Source organism: Monomorium pharaonis, chromosome 11 (assembly GCF_013373865.1).
Source record: "Monomorium pharaonis isolate MP-MQ-018 chromosome 11, ASM1337386v2, whole genome shotgun sequence".
Classification (NCBI taxonomy): domain Eukaryota; kingdom Metazoa; phylum Arthropoda; class Insecta; order Hymenoptera; family Formicidae; genus Monomorium; species Monomorium pharaonis.
This window is the reverse complement of record NC_050477.1, coordinates 8,139,296-8,165,721: the sequence shown is the minus strand read 5'-3', so window position 1 is coordinate 8,165,721 and position 26,426 is coordinate 8,139,296. Positions and strand designations below refer to the sequence as shown.

Genomic DNA, 26,426 nt, shown 5'->3' with positions numbered 1-26,426 from the left:
CAAACTCTTAATTATAATAAATTCAACGTTTTATCACTCATGGCATCCCGAGTGTTAATTGCCACCAAGATAATTTACGATTGATGTCTTTAATCGTTTCTAGAAACCGCAGCTGAATTTAAACGCTCAAAGTTTTCCTCGTAAAACGGCCGCCTCACGCTTCTTAAACTTTTCCCTCATCCTTTTGTCTGGTTTCGTACGATCAATCGCACAAATATAGCGCGTTCGTTATGCTTAAAAACATTCCATAACTGATTAAAGTTTAAAAAACTTTACGGAAATATTCTGTATTTTCATGTTGTTTATTTCTAATTATTAATTGAAAAAGAGACTATTTTTAATTATTTTACATGTAAGTGCAAATACACAATATAAATAATAATCAAACAATATCTAACACACACGCATACACTTTTAGAAACGAATTGTTTAATTGTATTTACTTCATTAAAACAAAAATATTTTATTTTTCATTAAAATATTTTTCGGATGTTAATAGATAATAAACAATAATATTTAACTTTTTACATTAAATGCAAATGGTTTGGATATAAATTGGATTCTATGAAGATATTAACTTATCTTTAAGATAAAGTATATCAAGTTTATCAATATTAAGATTTTAGAAGCTTTAAAATCTATCTTACACATTTATTAATTTAATTAATTTTCTTGCAGATTTGACATTTCATAATTTTATTATATAATTGCGTCATACGCGCATCAGGCGGATACAATCGGTAATTTAGTGAAAATTTCAACGTCAAAATCCGCGCTCGCTTCGGTCGTCCGCGCGCGACAATGCAACAACAATTTCAATGATGATTTATTAATATCGGCGCGGAAAAGGGTGACAAACACAACCGCGAAAAGCTATAATTGGCAGCTGGCAATCGTGGAAAACGCGATCCACCTTCATTATTTTGACGTCTCGCGTAATTGGCGGCGCGTCAAACGCACAAAACGCTTTTCACTTCTTCGCGCTTAGACTGCAATTTAATCGAAACATCGTACCGAATTAATGGCACCCGAATAAAAAGAGGGAAAAGAGGGAAGAGAGTGGTGGAGGGGAGGGGTCAATGCCGATGCGCCATTGTTGGTCAGTGCGCATAATTTGGCTTTCATGAAAAATCCGAAATATTCCATCGCGATTTAAGCGAAATTAATTGCGGCATTAATATTCGCACGATGAAATGCGGTGTGCGGCGGAAGAAGAGGATGATATGTAATGCAAAATCGATCGCAATAACATCGCTTCTGTGCTTACAGAAACGTATCGAAATTACACATACATATTTATTTTCCTTAAATCATCATCTTATATTAATTTATATTAAGAACTGTTACTTATTATTATTCATATATACCGCTTCTTTTAGATTTTATCCTCGTGAAAATTTTATATAATTCTATTTAATTCTTTTTAGAGTTTCAATATCTAAATCTTATTTATAAAGATCGAGAATATTTAAATGTAGCGTCTACATGTGACGTTAGATATTGTAAGAAAATATTCAATTATATTTAAAGTATGAATTTACGCTCGTTATGAAAAGTCAAGTGGTCACAGATCACAAATGATTCGACCAGAGGAAAATGCAAGGAATGGAAAAATAAAAAGGAAATCAAAGTTAAGAAAATATAAGTGTATTGAAAAGTAATGACATTATTTTATAATAATGAGATAACTTCAGCTTGTGTTCTCGAATATAAAATTTTCAAGACAGAAAAAAGAAATTCGATTTAGGTGTTCACTAAATCAATTTATTGTTATATTTATTTTTAGAACGTTTTATACTTAATCCTTTTAGCATTCGTGTCTAATTGAATCGAAAATTTCTCATCTTTCGTGAAAAGAGAGGTCGCTAAAATGACGGACAAATTGACAAGTAATGTAAGTTTATTAAAATATTATATGATAACGTTTAAAATGTACAAATCTAATCAGCACATTTGATTAGTATGCTAATTAACTAAATTTACACTTACAATGTAATTATTAAAATGCTTTTTTCACTAATAGTAGAGAGAACTTACAAAAGGAGAAACGGAGAAGTGATGAGTGGGGAATCCGTAAGATGCGAATCATGAGAAAATTTGAAGAAAAAAAGAGAGAAAGAGAGAAGCGAAGAAGACGGTGAAGAAGAAAAGTTGGAAGAACGGCGTCACCGCGTGATTTGTGGAAAACAAATAATTGTCAGAGCTGCCAATCACAGTGCTCGTTGTCCGACGTCCGTCCGAGGGTTAGCCCGTGATGAAAATCCGCCGATTTATTGGTCGACCTTCTTTAGGCTCGTCTTCGAACGTCACCGTCGTCCGTCCTGCCGGAATTCTTCGTTTTGTTCGGATTTCCCCGGCTCAGTTTAAATTTAGATTGGTAAATGTTCGTTCTTTTAAGTGAAATTTAGCGGCAAACGCGAAAATTAAAATGGATTTCCGTGAGAGACATTATTTCACCTATTCTATTCAATAAGAAATGTTAATTCTTCAAACACAGAGTATTTTTGATCTGTCAAGAGTTGACAGGGACATCGTTTAAATATAATCACGAAATGTACTCGCGAAACGCAACCGTTTAAAAAATAACGAACGAGACAACTCTTGACGATCTCACAACGCGTTTGTCATTAATGTCGTTATCATTCCGCCGCCATTACATTTATTTATCGCTTCGCCACGTATTTGTTGCAACGCTGCCATTAGTTGCTGTCATCCGTAAAAAGTCGCACGCGTGTAAAAAAAATGTCAGAATGAAGTGGAAGAGTGGATAGCGGACGGGGGGAGGAGCGGAAGGGGGTAGGATTGGAGGGTTACGAATGGCCTCGTTATGGTATAGAATTATGACGTCGGTTATGAGAGACGCAATAATTGCGGGAAAACGCCGACCTGGCCACCGACAGAAATATTATTTATGGCTTCGAGGGGATGAGCGGAAATCGTGATACTTGCGATAGTAAAATATGGCCGGCTGGTTTTGTTCGCGCCGAGCGTACACTGTGACGATGTCTTGACGCATTCTGATAAAAAAATGCGTGATTTATTGACGCTAGAACAGATAAAAATGAGGAATAAGAAACAATAACGCGACAATGAAGCTGCTGCTGCTGCTGCTGATCGTAACGCGCGATCAAATTGCTACATCCAACACGTTGAATCGTTGCATCAACAATTTCCTAGACCCTCGAATTATTAACATAACATCCTGTCGCTTTGTTCCTTAGATTCACTAAAGTTATATTAACCTACCAGACTTCGCGCGACGGTAATACTCGCTTTAACGATCGTTTACGTTTTCAACGGGCGTACACGTGTAAAGGCATTTGTGACCGCGAGCGGAAACACGCGTCATCTAATTCAATTTACATCGTGTGTACATTATTTATATTTAATTTATATGACCACAGCGCACAATCCGCTCGAGTGGGAGAAGGGGCTCGGCGCCTTTTGTAGTAACACGGTAAGCCTATTAGCTCGCTCGTCTGTCTGTACGTTCGTGGCGCGTGTGACAGCTTGCCGCGCCGAATGAATTTTAATGAAATCCAGTGTGTTAGAGGGAGCGCGAGCCGGCCCCTGGCCACTACCCCCGGCTGAATTTATCCGACAAATTCTCCCTCCGCGTTGTCTAATCTGAATACATGCATATCCGAGAGCCACCGCCGTATAAAGTGGAGACGCGACGACGTGGACGGCCGGCGTCGGCGTCGGCGTCGTTTTTCGGCGGACACGTCGTCCCCGGTCCGAGATTGAGCGCGCTCGATTAAACAGTATGGAATCTGAAATAACATGGAATATTATATACAGAGAGATTGGACGTTCCGTGTACCGTCTCGAAAATTTTTGCGAGTTTGAATTCACGGGATCTGCTTTGCAATTCGAGAACCGAGATAAATTAAATTATAGCATATTGTTCCATTGTGTTAGATATAAGAGATTTAAGGTGGAAATTATTCATACGATCTAACACGTTTAATATGCTAACTTACTTACTTCTATTACAGCAATTAGAAGCCTTACTTATTCAAAATGGACAGATGTCTGACGTCGTCGTAACGTCGATGCAACTTTTATATATGCGAATGACCCAGATCTATTGTCAATCGACTTGACATTTATCCGATTTGGAAGACCGCGAGAAAATTATTTAAAGCTTCTAAAATTTATTGCGTGAAAAGAGATGCAAGTTGAAATTAAAAGTTCCAGCTTATTGTTAACTTATTGTGTCAAGAGTAGCACAGTAAAATTCTTTTAAGTCTAACTTCGTGCAAATCTCTCACGTTTGATCGTCAAATGTTTATTCATAATATGTTCATAATTTCTATCGGAAAATAATTTAGAGGAGTGAAAAGCTTGTCTGTAAAGATCTGTCGAGTAACCACCGACAAGGCAACAACTGACTTAGGCTGATAATTGGATGGTACTTCGGGAAGCGTTAAAACTGTTGAAACACACTAGCGAAGAACTTCGAACAATGTCGAAAATGATGTCTCATAGGTCTTTTCCTTTCTCCACCCGATCATCCTTTTCGCCGGTCGCAACCTCTGCTATTATTCGCAACTTCGGAGAGGAGAGAGCAAAACTCGTTTTAAAAGAACTTTTAACAACGGCAGAGAGGCACGAATTCGCGCGCACTCCTGTAGCCCCTTTACCGGTTTAATCCTTAAATAACACTTCGTTTTTCTGGGCGAGACTATCAGAATAATCTGTTACGTTTCTCAACTGTCGCATCCTTCAAGAAAAAGGGTTTTAAAAAATCCTACGAAACATATAACAAGTCTAATTTGTTAAAAAACTTGAAAGATGCGTACGAATAACAAAGAGAAATTCATCACAGAAAATATTAGTTTAGAATTAAATATTTAAAATAATATAGCATAAAGTCGAAATAATAAAATATTGCAATATATTGCACATACAAAAGCGCGCTGTCAGATTTCCAGTGACGTTTTTAATTTTTTGAGAATTTTATTTCGTTTGATTTTCAGCGAAAAATCAAACGTTAAAATTTTCTAGCGAGCAGGAATCGGCAGTGTCCGACACAAACGACGTGAACATTGGCATATGTCAGTAATATGATATTTTTATTGTCAGGATTCAGACTTTACCGTTGTTTGCGTGGGAGGCGTTGAGATCGGCTACAAACCGATACAACAATAACAATAGAGAACTAGATATCGATTACTTTTCTGCGCATTGTTATGACATGATTGGATTGCTCATGTACGTAGTAGCGTGTATCTGATTTCAGCAAATACGTTTCAGTGAAGCGACTTCCGTTTCTTATTCATTATGTGTTTAATGTCGAGACACTGCGGTATTACCTTCATTGCATTGTATAAACGAATAAGAAAGTCAAACAATAAAAATATCATCTGAAGAAATGTGTACACATCTTTATCATTTGTTTATTTACAATTATCTGCGGGCTTCGTGGTATCACGTAAGCTTACGCCAACAACTCCAATCTTTTTTAATATAAAACGGCAGACCGTACTTTATGGATCGTGTTTTGATACAAGTATTTAAAAGACGAAATATCTCGCAAGTACACATTGTGTAATCGTGTGACATGTGTGCGCGAGATCGAGTGAGCGATGAGTCTCATATCGACAATTTTATATTTAGCGGTTAAATATACCTACATCAAGGCATGATTGATGGTTATTTAAAACGAGTAGAAAATAAAGTATAACGCAAAGGGGAGAAAAAGGAAAACATAATCTGAGGATAAACTGATGCAGTAAAGATTTTAATCCCCGCATACTCCGGGAATAGAGAAATTTCAACTTCAAAAGAGTAATTTGTCCCTGTTCGAACGAAGGTTCGATTTCCTCCTTCTTATTTTGGAGAGAAATTTTTTTAAACGATGTATTTTTCGGGAGTCGTGAATCCAATCAAAGGTATGCGGAAACACACTTCGCCTGAAATATGATATGATAGTGAAAAGGAGGGCAAACGGAGGCAATTTGCAAGCTTGCATCTCCGGTATTTGTGGCAAGCGGCGGTTCTGACATCGTAAAATCGCATGCGTATATTCCGTATTGTATTCCCGTAAAGCGAAATCCGGTCGAGCAAAATTCATCCGCCATGATGTGGCCCTCAATATTCACATTGTGCATATCGCAATAAGAATATCATATGCCCTCGTTACCATTCACCGATTGCGGTTAATGGATTATGAACGTACAGCTCTATTACTGTAATATAATAATTGTCATCGTGCTCTCCGAGAGCTTGTTCGATGAAAACATTTCATGAAATTTTTTTCAAAAACTGTTATCAATTAGACAGTATAATTAACATGAAGTTTTTGTATTTTTATTAAGCTTGAGATAACAATTCTTTCCCTGTCATTCGTAGGATGGTATAATTAATATGACGTTTTTGTATTTTTATTATGTTCGAGGTATTCAGTCCGAGATTCTTTCTCCGTCATTATGCGATATGCATTTTATATCGGCTTGCGAAATGATATCGAAAGAAAAATCTCAAAATAATTCGATCTTAATTCGTGGTGACCGCATTACCGGATATATCTTGAATTATTCAAATCTAATTTATTTTACCGCGTACTTCCATCTTCGAAGTTTTAAAGCAACAATCGCTTTAGCTTCCTTAAAGCTGATCCCTCCAATTTCTGCGGAAGTCTTTACTTAATAACGGCAATTAATTGAAATATTATAAAAAAATTATATACGTGTGTCATAATTCATTGGTAATATAAATAATTTTTTAACAAAGTAATGTAATATAATATTATTATTTGATTGTTTATAAGAGATTACAACTTGTTCACACTTTCTGTTTAAATAAAATGTCTAAGCGGAAAGGGGGAGGAAGGAAAGCGCGAAATGTTATAAGAGGAATTACAGTTTTTTTTCTTTAAAATAAAATAACAAAATAAAAATGACATGCAACACCATTGCGGCATGTTACATACTGCGACAAAGGTAAGTCTTTTAAAGAACTTCTCGTTGTGGGATCTCGCGATTCTGTAAAATGCATTTAATGCCGCGCATTTATTCCACCGCGTACCCAAATGTATTCAAGGAAATGCTCTCGTTTGCGGAGCGGCTTACAGTTGTTCATTTGTGAAGTTGTCAATGTAAAGTATCATGGGCTCTTATTTAATTGTAAAACAAAAGAGAAGAATAGTAATAGACATAACGTTAGAATGTAAAGTATAAAGAGAGAGTAACAACAGATTAAAAGATACATCCAGCACTTTAAAGAGAAATTTTGAGAGAGAAAGGGAGAGAGAGAGCGCATATGTATGTGTATGTGAGTGCGCGCACAAATCTGACGTAATGTATACACTAATGTATTTTGCAAAACATCCTTCTGTTTGCAGTTACTACGCGTCAACCGCGTTTCCGCCGCGCTTAGCACCGCCGTTGAAGCGGCCGCGTTTGATGCCACCGACACGAGCACAGCATCCGAAGCTACAGAAACAACAATCGACGGCAAACACCGGCACGATACCAGACTTGAATCAATTTAAAGTGTACAGTAAGTACCGCGCGTTCGAGATAGTATAACGTTTTCATTATCCGCAATGTACTTCGCCTTCTCTTCTTCTTCGCTTTAAAATCGAATATTTGAATCTAATAAGGTGACAATCATTTAGTATCTCATTCATTTATTTTTCTGTAAAAGAATCATGACACATGTTTTAATTATGATTAATTAATGTTGGTATTATTATGAGGCAATAATTATTCTCTAAGTTTATAAGTTACCTCCTCGTAACACGGAGTCCCAAAGCCTTGTCGAGCAATGAAGGCTGGGTTTAATTGAAGGTATGTCGTAGGCAATCCAGATATACTGATCTGCGGCAACTGCAGGGAGATGTTCACGGAACTCGGGGAGCTGTTGGAGCACAAGCGGAACTACTGCAAGCTGCGGTTCACATGTAAATGTCACACCTTCAACGGAGCCGCCCCAAGTATGTACTCGAAATAAACTTCGAGGCGCCTCCTTCCGGTACGTAAACGCGCTCCGAATCCCACCGGAAGATCCAGAATTAATAATTGCCCATCGCCCATCATATTAACCGACGGTTATACTCGTTGATCATAATTAGCAATCGACAACTTTTTATGATGTTATGTTGTTCAAAATCAAAACTTTATCCCTATTTAAATTAAAACTGATTACTTATATTCATTAAATTTATGGTATATTAATTAGCTGACGTAATTGATGACAAATTTATTCACCTTTTTGCACGGCGAATTAAATTACACAAACAAGATAAACACGGCATAAAATCCTTTACATCATATTCCATTAAAATAAACATAAATGAATGTGTTGTGTTATTATAAATCAAATTACAAATCAATCAGTTTCAGACATTCCATTTCTATTATAAAAAAAAAGAATCTGTTATATCGTACAAATTCCAGTTTCCTCACGGCGGCTCGAATTATATGTTGAACCAAAATAAGGACAAAATGAAACAAAGTTAAAAAAAAAAATATCACTAATGTTGATCTAAATTCCATTTAGAGGAAAATTTTTTACGCTTGCAGACAACTTAAATTGACAGTACTAACAAATGCATTATATTCTCGTTTCAAAACTTGTATAAAAATCCATTAAATAATCTAATATTTATCTGATGCACATGATATCGTTTCGAGAGAAATCAGTTTTCAAAGTTTGTCTTATTTTGCCCTCGCTGTGGCTCACTGTGTGACACCACAACTGTATCTTTAGCTTACTTATTTATGTCCTGCGCTTCCACACAAAACAGGAGACTCGACGACGGCGTTGCTCTGCGTCCTCTGCAAGTTATCCTTTCCAAGTGCTTGGGAATTGATGGTCCATGCCCAGGCAGCTCACATGATCAACATTTACGAGCTGGGCACAAGAGCAGCACCGAGTCCGTCACGGAGCCCTAGCCTTGACCAGCCGAAGGAGTCGTCGCCTTCCCCGCAGGATTTCCAGGTTAATTCTCACCCCTCTTGCGTCCTGTCTGAGATTTATTATTTACGCCGACGTCATGCAGCAATATTTTACAAAATCGCGCAGCCTGAACTGAAGAATTAATAGTTTCCGCCTCGAGAACGGCGAAGGGTGGAACGAACGACTAGAAGGGGAGTTTGGAGTTTACCCTCGAGGCAAAGTGATTCAAAATAGAAGACATTTTACACTTTAATCACTGAATAACTTTCTTATATTATTTTTCAATTGCTTGTAATTAGATTACTGCCTGCTAATTACATCAGAAGTCTTTAACAGTTTCAAATTTATTTAATGAAACAATATATTTAAATCGATCGATACGTAAATAAATTGACTAACAAGTTTCTTTTCCCTCAGATAATATTTAATGTATTTGTCGGCATCCAATTAACGAATATCTGAAATCGTTTTATCGTCGCACGCATTTTTCAAGTAATTAAAATACGAGATTAACAAAAATATTTGACTCCCGTAGATACACCTAATTATCTTGGTGCGACGATCGATCATTTAAATAAGTAATATTCTTTCACTTTTATTAATTAATTCGTGCGTTTCATTACAAGCCAACAATTGAATTATTTGCCGCATAGTATTGATGTTATTTATAATGCAATCCTCATTCTGATCAACTATGCTCCAAAGTTTTTTCTCATATAAAATATTTTATATTTGTGCATTTTTTTTAACTTAACAATTTCTCGTGAATTTCCAAACATAATAGGTAGATTTTCGGAATTTTTTATTTTACATCAGATGTAAAAAAAGAATATCTAACTTTCAAAGTTTCTGAATTATTCTTGCTGTGTCCTTGATTGTGATTTTTTTCAACTAATTTATCTATATGCAATAAGTAGGTTACCAATATCGAAACTCAATCGCTAGAAAAAAACCAAGTTTCGCCCGCGCAACTCATTTCAGTCGTCTCCTCCTTTCCCCTGTCTCTCTCTCTTCCTGCAAAACGACACGTAGTCTTCCGTCACATTTATCGGAGCGTCGTCGGGAGGAGATCCGAGGAGGCAACAAAGAGGCAGCGCGACGATACGCGTCGTCAGAGACACGAGATATATCCGTGGACGACGACCCAGACAGTCTTCTCGACGACGCTTGACGTGCACGATTTTCACGAAGTTGTATAGAACCAGAGCAAGGAGGGGAGGCAGGGGAATGTGCGCTTGCACTCGGCAAAAGCAACCCCAGTGACCGACGCGAAACACGTCGATTCCATCGAGGCTAACTCTGGGGTTGACGTATCGACAGAGAAACATATGACGAAGTAATATTTTTCCGCGCCCCCTCGGGTGATGGCATTTTCCCGCCACTCGCTCACCATCTCTCCCCTTAACAGTTTTCCCATCGACAGATAGCAAAACCGAAAATTGTACTTTTGATGTTAAATATCGCAGTAACTATTCGTTCGTATGTCCCACTCTAATACACTTTTTGTACAGAATAATAAGGGCGAAGAATTTTTCATCTGGCCATATTCTTTTTTCACGTACTAACGATAGAGTTGTTATTGAAAAATACGTTATATCAAAGTAAAGAGAATATAGAGCGAGTATGAAATTGTAACAGCATTCGATGATTAATCGATATTTAAATCAAACGTATTTCCGTCCGTTGTACCGCGTTTCTCTAGCAAACGCTGCTACGTAAAACATATGTATATAGGATGTAAAATTTAAAAACTGACAAAGAAATGGAATAAAATTTTTTCAAATGATAAAATCGCTAATGTTAATCGTAGTATGTCACTTATTGACAAATAAGCACCCGCGGCAACACGCAACGTTGCTGCAATTTTTTGTCATGGCCGTACGCAGCTTCTTGTAAGGATAAATGATTCCAATGCAGATGCCTTCATTTAATCAATTTTCCTTCTACGATAATCTTGCGTAGCGGTATTGATCTATGGAATCTATGACAGGAAATCAAGGCTACGGATTGCGAAGAGCGCGCGGAGGAAGAGGAACTTGATGGACACGAGTTAATACCGTCCCCCGACAGTGGCAAGTCAACGGACAACGAAGCGGCTCTGTCGCCGATCAAGATTCGATCTGACGTTAACGGCTTGGATCACGAGGACTGCGACGAATTGATTCACGTCGAGAACACCACGCAGGCGTGCATCATGCATACTCTCAGCATTGTAAGTCTTCGGCCCTTCTCTGTTTCGCATCCTTAGATCAGAAATAGTTAAGCAATAAATTGATCAAGCACAAATATGAAGACATTATAAATAGTGACAAAAGCGCGCTACGAAAAGAAACCTTTTGATCGAAAATTCCACTATTGAAGGTTTTATATAAATAAATAATATCTTATTAGAATATAAAATATTTTTTGAAAGTTTAAAAACATATTAATTAAGGAATATTCTTCCTAATTAATGTGTTTTCTATGTAGGAAATAATCGCGTCAAATGCGGATTATTAAAAAATATTTTTTATTTATATTTTCTGTTTTTAATACTAATTTGTATGCAAACAAACATAGCAAATTAGTTTGATGTTTCAAGTACTTGTTACAACAATGTTTAACAATAAGTTACAACAATTTTCAACAATAAGAAATTAATTTATCGTTAGTAATAAGTTTTTTGTAATATACTGCAAAAAATACAATTTAGACAAACGATCGCGTAAATCGTATTTTTTTTATTCTATTGTAATAAAAATAAGAAGTCAGAAATCAGTGGCTTAAGTATTATAATAGGAGATAAGGAATAGGCACGATTCTTTTGTCGCGATGCATAGCCGGAAACGACATGATGACTGAAATATAGATTTAGACCACGTGTCATAAGGACCATAAAGAGCGTAAAGATCGTAATGGAACCAGCACTATAATGACTGACGTCGCTTTCGCCACGCAGCAGTTAAAAGCAGTCATCCACGATAGAGAATCGTTCTTCTTGGGTGCATATTAACAGGAGCGTCGTAAATCGACGTTGTCGCCGCCAACGACGACGATGTCGGGCGACAGTGATGTCATCGAGACACTTTTTTATTCACACGATAAATCGTACCGTTCTGATTTCCGCCAACGACCACGATAAATTGCAGTCGAAATCTTGAATTTTTTAATGTGTTACCTTCGATATCTTCATTATATAGATACAATTACAGACACATTAATTTAGGAATATTTTAATATTATAACGCTAAAAATATCTTACAATTTTTTAAATAGGTGTCTTCTAAGTCATTATTTAAATTATTTTGATATAATCTCTTGTTGCAGGATTCATCCTTAGAGCTGAATTCTGACACGAACTCGAGGACAACTTCTGGAACAGTGATGGCCTTGACCAACGGTTCATTGTCGGCAAAGGAATAAATGAGGAAAAAGAAAAAATATTAAAAGAAAAAATAAAAAGAAAATATTCATCGGAACGGTCTTCCCCGGCCAACCAACGAGACATATCGATCTCCTTTAAGGATAACGCACCCGTTTGTATATAGCTTAATTGCCTAACAAATTATATTCAGGATCGTTAGATCCCGTGGTCTATGCCGGCTGATCGAATATCGATCATCTTCCCAAAAGAAAAAAAAAATCAGTTCCGTTCTGGACTTTTTACGCATTTGCAATTCCGCTTCAAATCTTAATTGAAAACTAATGGAAGCAGACTATTGTAAAAAATCATTTGATTTATTTACATTCGAGTTTTTATGTTAATTAAATTGTAGAGTTTTTAATTTTTTTTGTTCCACTCCATTGAATTGTAAATTTTTAATTTTGTTTCAATTGCATACATTTTTTAAAAATAGAATTTTTTAATTTGATATTTGTGACTTTTTATATGAATTTTAAGACTTATAATTTTTCAATTGTTAGTATTTTATATTCTGTTTCATATCTGAAAGTTTACATCTTCTACATCTTCAAAATATTATATTTGTTCATTCTGAAGACACATTGTGTCTTTTATTTAAGTTTTGCGATTAAAATTTTTATTATTATTAAATACTGTTTTTGTCTAGCTCCTAAATGTTTAACATTTATCAACCACGAGATTTCAAATCCACATAGCGCAACTGTAAATCACAGATAATTTTATATTTAGATGTATACAATCTAAGTTTATCATTATTCAACTATATGAAATCAAGTGCTTTTTGTCATCTCAGTGGCAAAAATATTGAAGATAAGAGTATTTGTGAACAACATATTAGCCAAAACGAATCATCAATGGATTTAATATCTCTAGAAATCCTAAAAATTAATTATTTATTTCCAGCAAGGATTAATTAATTTCTTTGACAAGTATTATAACATCAATATTATCGGATATAAATAATTCTTGAATATTGGCAAAGTGTTGTTTGTTAAGAAAACAAAGAAACATCTTGTACCTTCCTTTCATAGCAATCGCACATGCGTGTAGATTAAAGATATAGATTGCCAGTTTAATTATTTACGAAAGAACATATCTCCCGATAAACAGTGTGGTATCGATGGCAAACTATAACTGGATTACGATACGAATTTAAACTTCAATCATTACTAAAATGGCATCCATTTCTCTGCTGTTATCTGCTCCGTTCTGATTTATTTTCATTTTGAGATTTTTAATCAATCATATTACACACGATTTAAATAATTGTTATCTATTTTAAGAAGGAAACGTAGCATAGAGAAAGCGAGAAGAGAGAAGGCTTCTGTTGGCAACTGTTATATAAATTCTATGTTACTACAGTACTTTGTTATATCTACTGACTTATAGATTCATAAATCCATATAGATTTATCTATATAGTATATAGATTATTTTAAATAGTTTAAATAAATATTTTAATGTAACAATTTAAGTGTCCTTGATAATTTCAAAAATATATTTAGAAGTTTATATATTTACAAGTTTTTAGCACTTGTATGTTACTTTTTATTTCAAATTTTATCCAATATTTATGTAATTCTTATAATCAAGAGTACGAATCAAAACATCAAACTGTCACATACGCATACGAATGTATTAAATAAATTACCTCTACTTAGCAACGTATATATTTCATTTTTAATGAATTAATTTTGCTTGTATAAATTATTGTTTCTTACCATTGCGATTTGCCATTGACAGCTCCCGTAATTTATGCATATCAAAGATCTAATAAGATGTCTAAAAATGTAAGTATATCGTTTTTCGATAGCGCTGCACAATTTATGCAACGCAATCGCGAGAAAATAAAGATATTGTCGACAGCCGGAAAAAATTCGGTCGAGCTTTTACGAAGCCTGACGCGCTTCTCTTCCTGCGTTTTTTTCTCTGTAAAACAAGATATTTATTACACGACTAGATGGTAGTGACGAGAGTTATTTGTTTATAGCCCCATATATAAACAATGTTTTATGGATCATTAATGTCTAAATAAAATATATTACGTCTTTTAAGCTGTCTTGGAATCTTTCCCTTCATCCTTTATGTCTACATATAACAAATTGCTTTATTATTTTTATTTAATGTATAAGCATTTCTTAATTTTGCATTTATTTAATATGCAACAATCATGTGATATTTTAATACTAAAGGTATTAATGAAAACGTGTAATAAATAATACATTTATTTGTAATAAGTAATTAGCAAACAGTCCCTAATTAAAACTAGTAGTTTTTAATGACATGCCAAAGGGAAAGGAATCCCACAGTTCTTGGCACGTTCACTTCTTCGAGCACGTTCATCCCTTCAAGCGGCGCCTAATTACTGTGAGATATCACAAGCATTGCGAAGCATTACGGCGCTTTCCGCGGTTATTCAACTGTAGCTAAGAGGCTCGTTATAAAGATTTCACCATCTCGCTGACCTCTTGACGCTTTACATGTAACGAGTGTATTATTTTTTCTATTAAAAATTGAACTATAAATGTCAAAATTTTTTCAACTTGTAATTTTATGGAGGAAATCAACCTAGAGTTTTCGTTAATATGTAATAAAAATTAAAAAAAACTATCACGAAATAATTCAGAGTAAATATTTTACGAAGTTCATGTCGCTCTTACATCTATTTTCTTCCATGAAGACCTTGCAAAGCACTTTAATAAGCGCCTTTATATCCATCAATATGGCGAAGTTATCCTTTATACGCGCGTATAAAGCGATAATGGAGGATTCACAAAACATTCAACATATCTTCCTAGTGGATATCGGATGTCGTGGACGTGTATTGTTACGTATTACGAAATCGCGTAAACCATTAAGAGGGGAAAAACGCCAAGAAGCTGTGGAGAAGCGTTTATGTTTCGCAAGAAACGCAGCCAAAAACCGCTTGACCGATTTACTTTCGTAAATCTCTCTCTAGAAACATGACTCGTCCGCATCACAGCACTTGTGTCATTAAGACTGCAACTGAATTGTGAAAACAAGGTGAGTTATTCCGCTTCCTTTTTGCAGGGCACATTTTACTCGCAACTACTGCAAACATAAGGGAAAATGTGTAATAAATGGAACTTTTAGAATTGCAATGCGCTAGAAGTTTTCGACCTGCCTGTGCGGCGCCACCTCTCGAATTAATTATATTCCCTCGCTCTAAAGATTTTAAAATTTCGAATTCGCGGGGAAAGAACCCTTATAATAACGATTCTTGAAATTTTAATTAGTATCTCTTTGTTGATTACGTTCTGTTGATACTATGCCGACTTGTTCTTTATCGATTTCTTTCTTCCTTTTCTACTCTTCTCTCCGCTAGATGACAACACTTCGTATAAATACGTATAAGTGCAAGAATAAGTAAAATGTCTGAAAAATCTTTATGCAATTTTATTCGTAATCTTATATATTTGTTTAAATATGAAAAAAGCATACTATCTAACGGACGTTTTTTAAACTGGTCTTTCATCGATTCTTTTCTCTCTTTTCTGATGTTCGCTAGATGACAGCACTTCGTGGAAGAACGCGAGACATAATAAAGAGACTACTATAAAACATACTATAAAACGTAATAAAAAATGTTCCATCTTTATAGAGTTTATTCGCAATTTTATATGATTCGTCTATATCAATAAAGAGATACTATCTTATAGTCCATGAAATTTAAATTCAATAAAGATTTGCTTTATTGCGAGGATTTCGTGACGTTCCGCTCATCGAGCCGACTTTAACTTGTAAGCTATAATTGAATTATAATGTAAAGTTTTATTAAAATCACGGAAGATATATATATATATATAACTAAATTATTAAATAAATAAAAATAAAAATAAAATTTTTAACTTATTTAATTTTTAAAGCTTAATTCGTACAATATTTTACTGTAATTTAAATATTAACAATTTAAAAATTAATTTACATGGGCACTTTTGTCAAAAAAATCTTCAAATTAACAAAATTTGCAATTTTGCCAACTCAATTTAGCATCATCTACATATCTGCATGTCTATAACGTTCGACGATAAATTCAGAATTCAGCTATTTTGGCAATAACGTTTCGCGTTCTATTTCATTTTCGGTTATTGCACTGCTCGTTGGTCGGCGTGACTGTTTATCATTCGGCGCAAGCCTTACGGTTAAAAACGATGAGCAATTGTGAACGGTAGTTGACTCCGTGGTAGAGGGGTGAGCATGTTTCACCTGCGACAAACTGAACGGTATGCAGATATGGAGCCCGGGTAAACCGACCGCCTGTGGACTACTGCGCGGTAGTAATCACAGTCACTCCGAACAGTCAACGACATACGCGAGACCCACAGGTGGATAACAGGTACATCATTTATCAAAATTTGCACTAACATATCTCATGGCTTTTAGCGTAGATGATTTCGAATTAATGTATTCTCTCTTCGCGTTGCCTAGATACAAACAAATATCACGTTACGTTATTATTAATTTGTTGGCGTATAATTTTTTCTTTTTACTTGAATACTTAAGAAAGTGTATGATTTCTGTAACATTGTTTACAATTATGTAACCGATTCATGCGCTTATTAAAAATACGATCCGTTAATCTTTCCTTAATCTCTTTAATCTTGAAAAGGCAATATTCATAACGTCTCGAAGTCAGTTGCAAATATTACATTGCATTATATATATTTGATTATTACATCAAAATTTTCATAATTAAGAAAAAATCTTTCTCTCTAAAAGTTAAATAAAAAAATTACACGGCAAATTTTGAAAATTGCATATCGTACAATGCGTCAATTACAGGGACTTATAAATTTTTCAAACGCTATTATAACATCGTGTTAGCATTACAATACAACTTTAATGTAATAAATTTTTATGAACATAATGAATTTCAAATTATTGTCCAGTAGCATATTAAACAAAAAAGGGAAGCATATAAAGCTAATTAAAATGATATACGAGAACTGACTAAATTAAAATCCAACAACGTATTTAATTACAATATAAGGAAAATAATTATCGTGTATATTGACAAAATAATTACAAAACATAAAATCTGCTTAAAGTTTTGATTTATAGCATGAATTGGTAATCATATCAAATATTATTTATACTCTGTGTACGAGATATAATTATAATTCGAAGTGGCTAATAATAATTATACGTATTGTTTGTTTTAAAAAATCTTTTTATAATTGGTAATAAATTCGCAACAAATATGAAAATTTAAAATAATGTTATAAATCTAGACGTATTAAAAAAATGACGTATTTTGTATTTTAAATATTTTTACAATTTAATAGTTGACAGTTAAATAGTTATATTTTATACGTATAAAATTAATTACACATAAAATTAATGATTTAAGTGCTAATGTTATATTATTAATATTGTTAGCATTATATATTGAAATTTTTAAATAAATTTAAATTTAAATCATTCATAACCCGTTAATTTATTTTTATATAATTGTACAATTATTAATCGTTTATTAACACACCCACACACACACATATGCTTGTAAGCCAACATGTGTTGTTTACTAGACTGTGCCACAAAGTTTCCAAATTTATTTCTTAAGTATTTGAAATCTGACTTCCCCCGTCTTTCCTTTCTTGAATGCATCAATCTACTCGTTAAAGAAAACAGCAAATTTCCCGCTATGCGCTTCGCGTTCTCAACGTTCCAATTTTTGCCACGGTAAACATTAGCATCCAATTTCGACATGATTCGGTGCCCTACCTCATCGCGTGACCAATTAAAAGATCCTTAATTGCGTAGCAGTCTCGTCTGTGTCTAACTGTACATCGCGGGTATAACTGTGCGACGCTGCACGCGGCGGTAACGGCAAAAGATCGTCGTCCTACGCTTAAGATTTGTTCCGCTATATCCGCTGAAGATACCGACCTCTTGCTTAAGTCGTCTGTTACTGATGTTCGCGACATAACGAGCGTGCCTATAACTGTGGAGGAATGACTCAACACATAACCGGAAACTGTCAACGTTCGCCAGTAAAATCCTGTCCCGTGAAACAGTACCGCGCGCTCTTCAGTTTGCGATCACGAAGTCACGTTATTTAGTTATCTACAGTTTTGGACATCTTGTGTATTAATATTTCTAAGATTATTCGTGTGGATTAAGTCTCATCACTGAACCATAAAAAACTTACAAAGAAAGGAAAAGTTTAAAAACAAAGTCTTTAAAGAAAAGTTTTTCGAAAACGAAAAAAATTGTAGAATAAAACGTATTAGTAAAAGTAAAATGTTGAAAGAATAAATTATATCTAGAACACGACACGCGTGCAATTTCTTTTGTTGTCGTAATTTTAAACGCGACAGCGTGAAGCATTGAACTTTCGTCGACGGAAATCTGGTGCGATTTCGAGCTATGGTAAGCGTGCTCGGGCGAACAATCGTCCGGGCGGATCTATGCGAACCGGCCGGAACTCGACATAATGCCACGGAAACGGCCAGGGAAATTATATTTGTCATGGAGAATCGGCCGTGTCTACATTCGAGGACGATTCGATGCGATCTTTGACCGCGCGGCGACCGGACGGAACGATCGTTGAATGTGTATATCGTTGGTCTTTTTATTAGATCCAAAGCGTTTCGGTGGAAAGTTGCCGGTGACATTCACGGTTCGAGGTGGACACAAACAATCAGACCGATACGTGAATGTCGGCTTCATTTGTAGAAATGGAACGCATGAAACTACAATCTGATCGTACTAAATCGATCAGGTATTCTCATAATTAGCACTCTCTATTAATTTAATATTTTATTTTCAGTTTCTCCGGTTTGGTTTGATTTAGCTTCGATATTTTGGTATTTTAGACAAATAAATCTATACGATTTCTGTGATACATAGCAGTAAAAAATAAAAAATAAAACTCACAAGCCAAAAAATATATATGAGAAAAATCGGGATTGTTCCTCGCAGTAACATATGTAGGTGAAGCTAGCAGCGAAAAACAGTAGACAAACGCCGAGCGGCCAAAGTCGAACATCGTTCGGTTATGAGATTTTTAACAAACTTTGAAAAATTTCTATAGGGTTTAGTCATTATAATACATATCTATCATTTACGACAAAACTTGTAATTTACCAATTGTTATAAATTTTTTAAATTAATTTTTATCGTTTTCCGAGCCTCACGCCAAAACGTAATATAAACGGATAATAAAAATTAATTGAAAAAATTTATAACAATTAGAAAAATGCACGTCCTCTCGCGAATGATCGATCAGTCGATTGTACGTTACGGAAAGATACTTCCAGCCAAATTTGAAAGAAATCGTATTTTGCATTTAGGCGTGAGGCGCACATAACGATAAAAATCAATTATTTAATTATTTATAACAATTAGAAAAATGCACGTCCTCTCGCGAATGATCGATCAGTCGATTGTACGTTACGGAAAGATATTTCCAGTCAAATTTGAAGAAAATCGTACACTGCGTTTAGACGTGAGGCGCACAAAACGATAAAAATCAATTATATAATTATTTATAACTATTAAGAAAAAACACATCCTCTCGCGAATGATCGATCAGTCGATTGTACGTTACGGAAAGATATTTCCAGCCAAATTAGGAGGAAATCGTACATTGCGTTTAGGCGTGAGGCGCACATAACGATAAAAATCAATTATTTAATTATTTATAACTATTAGGAAAATGCACGGCCTTTCGCGAATGATCGATCAGTCGATTGTACGTTACGACAAGATATTTCCAGTCAAATTTGGTTGAAATCGTATTCTGCGTTTAGGCGTGAGGCGCACATAACGATAAAAATCAATTATTTAATTATTTATAACAATTAGAAAAATGCACGTCCTCTCGCAAATGATCGATCAGTCGATTGTACGTTACGACAAGATATTTCCAGTCAAATTTGGTTAAAATCGTATTCTGCGTTTAGGCGTGAGGCGCACATAACAATAAAAATCAATTATTTAATTATTTATAACAATTATAAAAATGCACGTCCTCTCGCGAATGATCGATCAGTCGATTGTACGTTATGGAAAGATATTTCCAGTCAAATTTGAAGAAAATCGTACACTGCGTTTAAGCTTGAGGCGCAAAAAACAATAAAAATTGATTATTTAATTATTTATAACTATTAGGAAAATGCACGGCCTTTCGCGAATGATCGATCAGTCGATTGTACGTTACGACAAGATATTTCCAGTCAAATTTGGTTGAAATCGTATTCTGCGTTTAGGCGTGAGGCGCACATAACGATGAAAATCAATTATTTAATTATTTATAACAATTAGAAAAATGCACGTCCTCTCGCGAATGATCGATCAGTCGATTGTACGTTACGGAAAGATATTTCCAGTCAAATTTGAAGAAAATCGTACACTGCGTTTAGACGTGAGGCGCACAAAACGATAAAAATCAATTATATAATTATTTATAACTATTAAGAAAAAACACATCCTCTCGCGAATGATCGATCAGTCGATTGTACGTTACGGAAAGATATTTCCAGCCAAATTAGGAGGAAATCGTACATTGCGTTTAGGCGTGAGGCGCACATAACGATAAAAATCAATTATTTAATTATTTATAACTATTAGGAAAATGCACGGCCTTTCGCGAATGATCGATCAGTCGATTGTACGTTACGACAAGATATTTCCAGTCAAATTTGGTTGAAATCGTATTCTGCGTTTAGGCGTGAGGCGCACATAACGATAAAAATCAATTATTTAATTATTTATAACAATTAGAAAAATGCACGTCCTCTCGCAAATGATCGATCAGTCGATTGTACGTTACGACAAGATATTTCCAGTCAAATTTGGTTAAAATCGTATTCTGCGTTTAGGCGTGAGGCGCACATAACAATAAAAATCAATTATTTAATTATTTATAACAATTATAAAAATGCACGTCCTCTCGCGAATGATCGATCAGTCGATTGTACGTTATGGAAAGATATTTCCAGTCAAATTTGAAGAAAATCGTACACTGCGTTTAAGCTTGAGGCGCAAAAAACAATAAAAATTGATTATTTAATTATTTATAACTATTAGGAAAATGCACGGCCTTTCGCGAATGATCGATCAGTCGATTGTACGTTACGACAAGATATTTCCAGTCAAATTTGGTTGAAATCGTATTCTGCGTTTAGGCGTGAGGCGCACATAACGATGAAAATCAATTATTTAATTATTTATAACAATTAGAAAAATGCACGTCCTCTCGCGAATGATCGATCAGTCGATTGTACGTTACGGAAAGATATTTCCAGTCAAATTTGAAGAAAATCGTACACTGCGTTTAGACGTGAGGCGCACAAAACGATAAAAATCAATTATATAATTATTTATAACTATTAAGAAAAAACACATCCTCTCGCGAATGATCGATCAGTCGATTGTACGTTACGGAAAGATATTTCCAGCCAAATTAGGAGGAAATCGTACATTGCGTTTAGGCGTGAGGCGCACATAACGATAAAAATCAATTATTTAATTATTTATAACTATTAGGAAAATGCACGGCCTTTCGCGAATGATCGATCAGTCGATTGTACGTTACGACAAGATATTTCCAGTCAAATTTGGTTGAAATCGTATTCTGCGTTTAGGCGTGAGGCGCACATAACGATAAAAATCAATTATTTAATTATTTATAACAATTAGAAAAATGCACGTCCTCTCGCAAATGATCGATCAGTCGATTGTACGTTACGACAAGATATTTCCAGTCAAATTTGGTTAAAATCGTATTCTGCGTTTAGGCGTGAGGCGCACATAACAATAAAAATCAATTATTTAATTATTTATAACAATTATAAAAATGCACGTCCTCTCGCGAATGATCGATCAGTCGATTGTACGTTATGGAAAGATATTTCCAGTCAAATTTGAAGAAAATCGTACACTGCGTTTAAGCTTGAGGCGCAAAAAACAATAAAAATTGATTATTTAATTATTTATAACTATTAGGAAAATGCACGGCCTTTCGCGAATGATCGATCAGTCGATTGTACGTTACGACAAGATATTTCCAGTCAAATTTGGTTGAAATCGTATTCTGCGTTTAGGCGTGAGGCGCACATAACGATGAAAATCAATTATTTAATTATTTATAACAATTAGAAAAATGCACGTCCTCTCGCGAATGATCGATCAGTCGATTGTACGTTACGGAAAGATATTTCCAGTCAAATTTGAAGAAAATCGTACACTGCGTTTAGACGTGAGGCGCACAAAACGATAAAAATCAATTATATAATTATTTATAACTATTAAGAAAAAACACATCCTCTCGCGAATGATCGATCAGTCGATTGTACGTTACGGAAAGATATTTCCAGCCAAATTAGGAGGAAATCGTACATTGCGTTTAGGCGTGAGGCGCACATAACGATAAAAATCAATTATTTAATTATTTATAACTATTAGGAAAATGCACGGCCTTTCGCGAATGATCGATCAGTCGATTGTACGTTACGACAAGATATTTCCAGTCAAATTTGGTTGAAATCGTATTCTGCGTTTAGGCGTGAGGCGCACATAACGATAAAAATCAATTATTTAATTATTTATAACAATTAGAAAAATGCACGTCCTCTCGCAAATGATCGATCAGTCGATTGTACGTTACGACAAGATATTTCCAGTCAAATTTGGTTAAAATCGTATTCTGCGTTTAGGCGTGAGGCGCACATAACAATAAAAATCAATTATTTAATTATTTATAACAATTATAAAAATGCACGTCCTCTCGCGAATGATCGATCAGTCGATTGTACGTTATGGAAAGATATTTCCAGTCAAATTTGAAGAAAATCGTACACTGCGTTTAAGCTTGAGGCGCAAAAAACAATAAAAATTGATTATTTAATTATTTATAACTATTAGGAAAATGCACGGCCTTTCGCGAATGATCGATCAGTCGATTGTACGTTACGACAAGATATTTCCAGTCAAATTTGGTTGAAATCGTATTCTGCGTTTAGGCGTGAGGCGCACATAACGATGAAAATCAATTATTTAATTATTTATAACAATTAGAAAAATGCACGTCCTCTCGCGAATGATCGATCAGTCGATTGTACGTTACGGAAAGATATTTCCAGTCAAATTTGAAGAAAATCGTACACTGCGTTTAGACGTGAGGCGCACAAAACGATAAAAATCAATTATATAATTATTTATAACTATTAAGAAAAAACACATCCTCTCGCGAATGATCGATCAGTCGATTGTACGTTACGGAAAGATATTTCCAGCCAAATTAGGAGGAAATCGTACATTGCGTTTAGGCGTGAGGCGCACATAACGATAAAAATCAATTATTTAATTATTTATAACTATTAGGAAAATGCACGGCCTTTCGCGAATGATCGATCAGTCGATTGTACGTTACGACAAGATATTTCCAGTCAAATTTGGTTGAAATCGTATTCTGCGTTTAGGCGTGAGGCGCACATAACGATAAAAATCAATTATTTAATTATTTATAACAATTAGAAAAATGCACGTCCTCTCGCAAATGATCGATCAGTCGATTGTACGTTACGACAAGATATTTCCAGTCAAATTTGGTTAAAATCGTATTCTGCGTTTAGGCGTGAGGCGCACATAACAATAAAAATCAATTATTTAATTATTTATAACAATTATAAAAATGCACGTCCTCTCGCGAATGATCGATCAGTCGATTGTACGTTATGGAAAGATATTTCCAGTCAAATTTGAAGAAAATCGTACACTGCGTTTAAGCTTGAGGCGCAAAAAACAATAAAAATTGATTATTTAATTATTTATAACTATTAGGAAAATGCACGGCCTTTCGCGAATGATCGATCAGTCGATTGTACGTTACGACAAGATATTTCCAGTCAAATTTGGTTGAAATCGTATTCTGCGTTTAGGCGTGAGGCGCACATAACGATAAAAATCAATTATTTAATTATTTATAACAATTAGAAAAATGCACGTCCTCTCGCGAATGATCGATCAGTCGATTGTACGTTACGACAAGATATTTCAAGTCAAATTTGGTTGAAATCGTATTCTGCGTTTAGGCGTGAGGCGCACATAACGATAAAAATCAATTATTTAATTATTTATAACAATTAGAAAAATGCACGTCCTCTCGCGAATGATCGATCAGTCGATTGTACGTTACGGAAAGATATTTCCAGTCAAATTTGAAGAAAATCGTACACTGCGTTTAAGCGTGAGGCGCAAAAAACAATAAAAATTAATTATTTAATTATTTATAACTATTAGGAAAATGCACGGCCTTTCGCGAATGATCGATCAATCGATTGTACGTTACGACAAGATATTTCCAGTCAAATTTGGTTGAAATCGTATTCTGCGTTTAGGCGTGAGGCGCACATAACGATAAAAATCAATTATTTAATTATTTATAACAATTAGAAAAATGCACGTCCTCTCGCGAATGATCGATCAGTCGATTGTACGTTACGACAAGATATTTCAAGTCAAATTTGGTTGAAATCGTATTCTGCGTTTAGGCGTGAGGCGCACATAACGATAAAAATCAATTATTTAATTATTTATAACAATTAGAAAAATGCACGTCCTCTCGCGAATGATCGATCAGTCGATTGTACGTTACGGAAAGATATTTCCAGTCAAATTTGAAGAAAATCGTACACTGCGTTTAAGCGTGAGGCGCAAAAAACAATAAAAATTAATTATTTAATTATTTATAACTATTAGGAAAATGCACGGCCTTTCGCGAATGATCGATCAATCGATTGTACGTTACGACAAGATATTTCCAGTCAAATTTGGTTGAAATCGTATTCTGCGTTTAGGCGTGAGGCGCACATAACGATAAAAATCAATTATTTAATTATTTATAACAATTAGAAAAATGCACGTCCTCTCGCGAATGATCGATCAGTCGATTGTACGTTACGACAAGATATTTCAAGTCAAATTTGGTTGAAATCGTATTCTGCGTTTAGGCGTGAGGCGCACATAACGATAAAAATCAATTATTTAATTATTTATAACAATTAGAAAAATGCACGTCCTCTCGCAAATGATCGATCAGTCGATTGTACGTTACGACAAGATATTTCAAGTCAAATTTGGTTGAAATCGTATTCTGCGTTTAGGCGTGAGGCGCACATAACGATAAAAATCAATTATTTAATTATTTATAACAATTAGAAAAATGCACGTCCTCTCGCGAATGATCGATCAGTCGATTGTACGTTACGACAAGATATTTCAAGTCAAATTTGGTTGAAATCGTATTCTGCGTTTAGGCGTGAGGCGCACATAACGATAAAAATCAATTATTTAATTATTTATAACAATTAGAAAAATGCACGTCCTCTCGCAAATGATCGATCAGTCGATTGTACATTACGACAAGATATTTCCAGTCAAAGTTGGTTAAAATCGTATTCTGCGTTTAGGCGTGAAGCGCACATAACGATAAAAATCAATTATTTAATTATTTATAACAATTAGAAAAATGCACGTCCTCTCGCAAATGATCGATCAGTCGATTGTACGTTACGATAAGATATTTCCAGTCAAATTTGGTTGAAATCGTATTCTGCGTTTAGGCGTGAGGCGCACATAACGATAAAAATCAATTATTTAATTATTTATAACAATTAGAAAAATGCACGTCCTCTCGCAAATGATCGATCAGTCGATTGTACATTACGACAAGATATTTCCAGTCAAAGTTGGTTAAAATCGTATTCTGCGTTTAGGCGTGAAGCGCACATAACGATAAAAATCAATTATTTAATTATTTATAACAATTAGAAAAATGCACGTCCTCTCGCAAATGATCGATCAGTCGATTGTACGTTACGATAAGATATTTCCAGTCAAATTTGGTTGAAATCGTATTCTGCGTTTAGGCTTGAGGCGCACATAACGATAAAAATCAATTATTTAATTATTTATAACAATTAGAAAAATGCACGTCCTCTCGCGAATGATCAATCAGTCGATTGTACGTTACGACAAGATATTTCCAGTCAAATTTGGTTGAAATCGTATTCTGCGTTTAGGCGTGAGGCGCACATAACGATAAAAATCAATTATTTAATTATTTATAACAATTAGAAAAATGCACGTCC

General features: G+C 34.7%; 1 protein-coding gene across 3 annotated transcripts in view; it reads left to right on the top strand.

The window, feature by feature from the left end:
• Positions 1–14,363, top strand: part of LOC105840029 — a 172,609-nt gene extending 158,246 nt beyond the window's left edge. For all 3 annotated transcript variants that reach the window (XM_036294057.1, XM_036294056.1, XM_036294058.1), the window contains 5 exons: positions 7,349–7,506; positions 7,808–7,942; positions 8,756–8,949; positions 10,898–11,119; positions 12,214–14,363. In XM_036294057.1, the coding sequence (XP_036149950.1) occupies positions 7,349–7,506; positions 7,808–7,942; positions 8,756–8,949; positions 10,898–11,119; positions 12,214–12,309 (805 nt within the window). In that variant the 3' untranslated portion in view covers positions 12,310–14,363. The remainder of the gene's footprint in view (positions 1–7,348; positions 7,507–7,807; positions 7,943–8,755; positions 8,950–10,897; positions 11,120–12,213) is intronic.
• The last annotated feature ends 12,063 nt before the right edge of the window (positions 14,364–26,426 follow it).